A 4,507-nucleotide genomic window follows, 5' to 3' on the forward strand; every position below is an offset into this window, starting at 1 on the left:
GTCTGTCCAGCTTTCCCTCCATGTGAATGCTGCTCCTCTGGTGCCCATGGCCGATTGCTCTAAGGGATGTATCTTCTTAGAGTAGGTGGGTGCATCGCTCTGGGTTAGATGTTCTGCGTGAAAGTCTTTCGGCTGTTGGGCTGAGAACCAGTCCTTGGGAATGAGTCCTATATCTCAGGCCCAAAATGTATCCCAAGGTCATAGTCTCGGGGATCACACCAGACTCTATCCAACCAGTAATTCTGGTCATTACTGTGTTTTTGAGTTTTGTTCCATGTTTTTCTTCCCACTCTATCCAGGATCTCCAGTTTTGATCCCTTCCCGAGTGGTTGATATTGATAGCTGGGCACCATCTCGTTCTAGTGAATTTGAGATCCAGCATATCCTTGGGCTAATTGTTTTCAAATGATCTTGATTTTCTTCACTCTTCTTCACTGCAATCTTTTTGAGATTTTCAAACCTTTCTCCCACACTGTTGCTAGTGGTTGAACTGCCAACTTTTAGTTATTATCCAACTGCTTTACCACTGTGCTACCAGGGCTCATATTACAGACTAAATATTCCAAATAGAATGCAGGCCATGACAGATGTGAAGACTCAAACTTTGTTACCTGAACACCATCTGACCCTCAAATAACCCTTGCCTCGATATAAATGTAATCATCAATTTGTAAATAACCAAAGATATTCTAGTATGAAAACAAATTACATCATGCTGTAAATGCACTAGTGTATCTCTCAGATAGCTTTTTTTTGTTTAATATCAGACGTGTTAATACATACAATATGTGTATAATTACATATGCATACACATAACATGATAATAATAGTAAACATTTATGTACTATTTCCTACAAACTATGTTCTTTCATAATTTACACAAAATTAATTTATATTTGTTATTGTCGTTATGTGCCATTGAGTCGGACCTGACTCATAATGACCCTTCCTTGGGTTTCTGAGGCAGTATCACTATGGAAGTAGATTGCCCCATCTTCCTTGCAAGGAGGGGCTGGTGGGTTTGAACCACCAGCCTTCTCATTAGCAGTCAAGTGCCTTAGGCACTATGCTACCAGAGCTCCTAATTTATATTTATAACCTCATTTTTATAAGACAGTGCAGAAGCACAAAACATTCCTGTGATCAAATATACTTTTATACCACTTCAAATACTTTTGGCAACAAAGTATGGCTGACAAGTCAATAATTATCACTTCAGGTTACTTTTGTTTATTATTTATAGAGAGACTAATTGATAGTCACAGGTATAGATATAGATAAATGGATACAAATATACATATATTTAAACCTACCTTTGCTCATGTAATGCCTAAGGAATTTGACCGCTAACCAGAAGATTAGCGGTTCAAACACACCAGACAATTCATGGGACAAAGACTGGACATTCTACTTCCATAAAGATTTACCACCTTGGAAACCCAAAGGGTGTCACAATGAGTTGGAATTTACTCAATGGCAGTGAGTTTGTTTTTTTCATTTATTATTTTTTGTTTATTCACTTGGGTGTGGCTTTATATTAAGGCAGGGGCCTAAGGTAGATGGGAAAGGGGTTTGGAGGCTGCTTCTTGCTTATGGGTGGCTCCACATTAAGGCCATGGCCTAAAGTAGGAGGATTGGAGGCTGCTTTTTGCTTGGATGTGGCTCTATGTTAACTCCAGGGGCTGAAGTAGGCAGGCCAGGGCTTGGAGGCTGCTTTTCTCTTGAGTGTGGCTCTTTATTAAGGCTGGGGAATGAGGTAGGTATACCTGGGGCCCGGAGGCTGCTTTTCAATTGGATGTGGCTCTCTATTAAGGCCAAGGCCTGAGGTAGGCAGGCCAGAGCTAGGAGACCACTTTTTACTTAGGTGTGGCTCTATATTAAGGCCAGGGCCTGAGGTAGGCAGGAGCAGAAGGGTTAGGAAACACTAAGGGATGCAAACTTGTGGTCAGTTTGTCATGCTGTGGTGGCTTACATGTTGCTGTGAGGCTGGAGGCTAAGTCACTGTGTTGCAAAATGCCAGCAGGATTACTCATGGTAGAGAGTTTTCAGTAGAGCTCCTGGGCTTAGACTCAGAAGAAGGAAGAGGCCATCTACTTCTCAAAGACTTGGCCAGTGAAAATCTTATGAATAGCAGTGAAACACTATCTGATATATTACTGAGCAGCCCTGAAGCATTATCTTATATAGTGCCAGAAGATGAGCCCATCAGGTCAGAAGGCACTCAAAATTTGACTGGGGAAGAGCTGACTCCTCAGAGTAGAGCTGACCTTAATGATATGGATGGAGTAAAGCTTTTTTGACCTCCATCGGCTGATGTGGCATGACACAAAATTAGCAGAAACAGATGCAAACATCCATTAATAATTAGAACATGGAATGCATGAAGTTTGAACCTAGGAAATTGATTCATGGAAAATTCATCAAAAATGAAATGGAATGCATAAAGACCAATATCCTAGGCATTATTGAGCTGAAATGGACTGGGTTTGGCCATTTTGAATCAGACAACCAAATGATCCACTATGGCGGGCATGACAAATTGAAGAGGAATGGTGTGGCATTCATCATCACAAAGACTGTTTTAAGATCTGTCCTGAAGTACAATGCTGTCAGTGATAGGATAATATGCATATGCCTAAAAGGAAAACTAGTTAATACCACTATTATCCAATTTGACACACCAACCACCAAAACCAAAGATGAGGATACTGAAGATGTCTACCAAATTCTGAAGTCTAAAATTGATTAAACCTGTAATCAAGATGTGTTGATTATCACTGGTAACTGGAATACAAAAGTTGGAAACAAGAAAAACTACTGGTAGTTGGAAAATATGGCCTTGGTGACAAAAAATAACACTGGAGATCTCATGACAGAATTTTGCAAGACCAACGAATTATTCATTGCAAATACCTACTTTTCAACAACATAACCAATGACTATAGATGTGGACTTCACCAGATGGAGTACATAGGAATCAGATTGACTACATCTGTGGCAAGAGGCGATGGAGAAGTTCAAAATCTTCAGCCAAAGCAAGGCCAGGAGCTGATTGTGCAACAAACCATCAATAGCTCATATGCATGTTCCAGTTGAAGTTGAAGACAATTAAGACAAGTCCATGAAAGCCAAAATATGACCTTGAGTATTCCACTTCTGAATTTAGAGACCCATTAAAGAACAGACTTGATGCATTGGACACCAATGATCAAAAACCAGAGGAACTGTGGGATGACATCAAGAACATCATCCATGAAGAAAGCAAGAGGTCATTAAAAAGACAAGAAAGGAAGAAAAGACAAAAATGGATGTCAGGAGAAACTCTGAAACTTGCCCTTGAACGGAGAGTAGCTAAAGGAAATGGAAGAAATGACAAGATAAAAGAGCTGAACAGAAGATTTCAAAGAGCAACTCAAGCAGACAAAGCTAATTACTATAATGAAATGTGCAAAGAACTGGTGTTTGAAAACCAAAAGGGAAGGACATGCTTGGCATTTCTCAAGCTGAAAGAACTGAGGAAAAAAATTAAGCCTCAAGTTGCAATATTGAAAGATTCTATGGGCAAAGTATTGAATGATGCAGGGACCATCAAAATAAGATGGAAGGAATACAGCAAAGATGCATTCTTTTGTATTTTCTTGTAACAAAAATAATTTGTAGATGTTCATTCATTTCAGGAGGTGGTATATGATCAAGAATCAATGGTACTGAAGGAAGTAGTCGAAGCTGCACTGAAGGAATTGGCAAAGAGCAAGGTTCCAGGAATTGATGTAATACTCATTGAGATGTTTCAACAAATGGATACTTCATTGGAGGCACCTACTCAGTTATGTCAAGAAATCTGAAAGAGAGCTACCTGGCCAACTGACTGGAAGAGATCCATATTTTTACCAATTCCAAAGAAAGGTGATCCCACAGAATGTGGAAATTATCAAACAGTATCATTAATATCACATGCAACTAAATTCTTACTGAAGATAATTAAAAAATGGTTGCAACAGTATATTGACAGAGAACTTCTAGATATGCGAGTTGGATTCAGAAGACAATGTGGAATGATGGATATCATTGTTGATGTCAGATGGATCTTAGCTGAAAGCAAAGAATACCAGAAAGGTATTTACTTATGTTTTATTGACTATGCAAAAGCATTCAATTGTGTGGATCATAACAAATTATGTATAACAATAAGAAGAATGGGAATTCCAAAACACTTGATTGTACTCATGAGGAACCTGTACATAGATCAGAAGGCTTTCATTCAAACAGAACAAGGGGATAATTTGTGTTTCAAAATCAAGATGACAGTGTGTCAAGGTTTATCTTTTCACCATACTTATTCAATTTGTGTGCTGAGCAGATAATCTAAGAAGCTGGATTTATGAAGAACATGACATCAGGATTGGAGGAAGACTCATTAACACCCTGTGATATGCAGATGACACAACTTTGCTTGCTGAAACTGAGGATGACTGGAAGCACTTGCTGATGCAGATTAAAGACTGCA

At 39.1% G+C, this 4,507-nt stretch overlaps 1 protein-coding gene across 1 annotated transcript in view; it reads right to left on the reverse strand.

Moving 5' to 3' along the window:
• Window positions 1–4,507, reverse strand: part of NCAM2 (neural cell adhesion molecule 2) — a 434,855-nt gene that overhangs the window by 402,916 nt on the left and 27,432 nt on the right. Inside the window, exon 6 of the mRNA XM_007954167.1 lies at window positions 1,767–1,890. Within this exon, the coding sequence (XP_007952358.1) occupies window positions 1,767–1,890 (124 nt within the window). The remainder of the gene's footprint in view (window positions 1–1,766; window positions 1,891–4,507) is intronic.

Source organism: Orycteropus afer, unplaced genomic scaffold, assembly GCF_000298275.1.
Source record: "Orycteropus afer afer isolate SDZICR_OR568_19922 unplaced genomic scaffold, OryAfe1.0 scaffold00437, whole genome shotgun sequence".
Classification (NCBI taxonomy): domain Eukaryota; kingdom Metazoa; phylum Chordata; class Mammalia; order Tubulidentata; family Orycteropodidae; genus Orycteropus; species Orycteropus afer.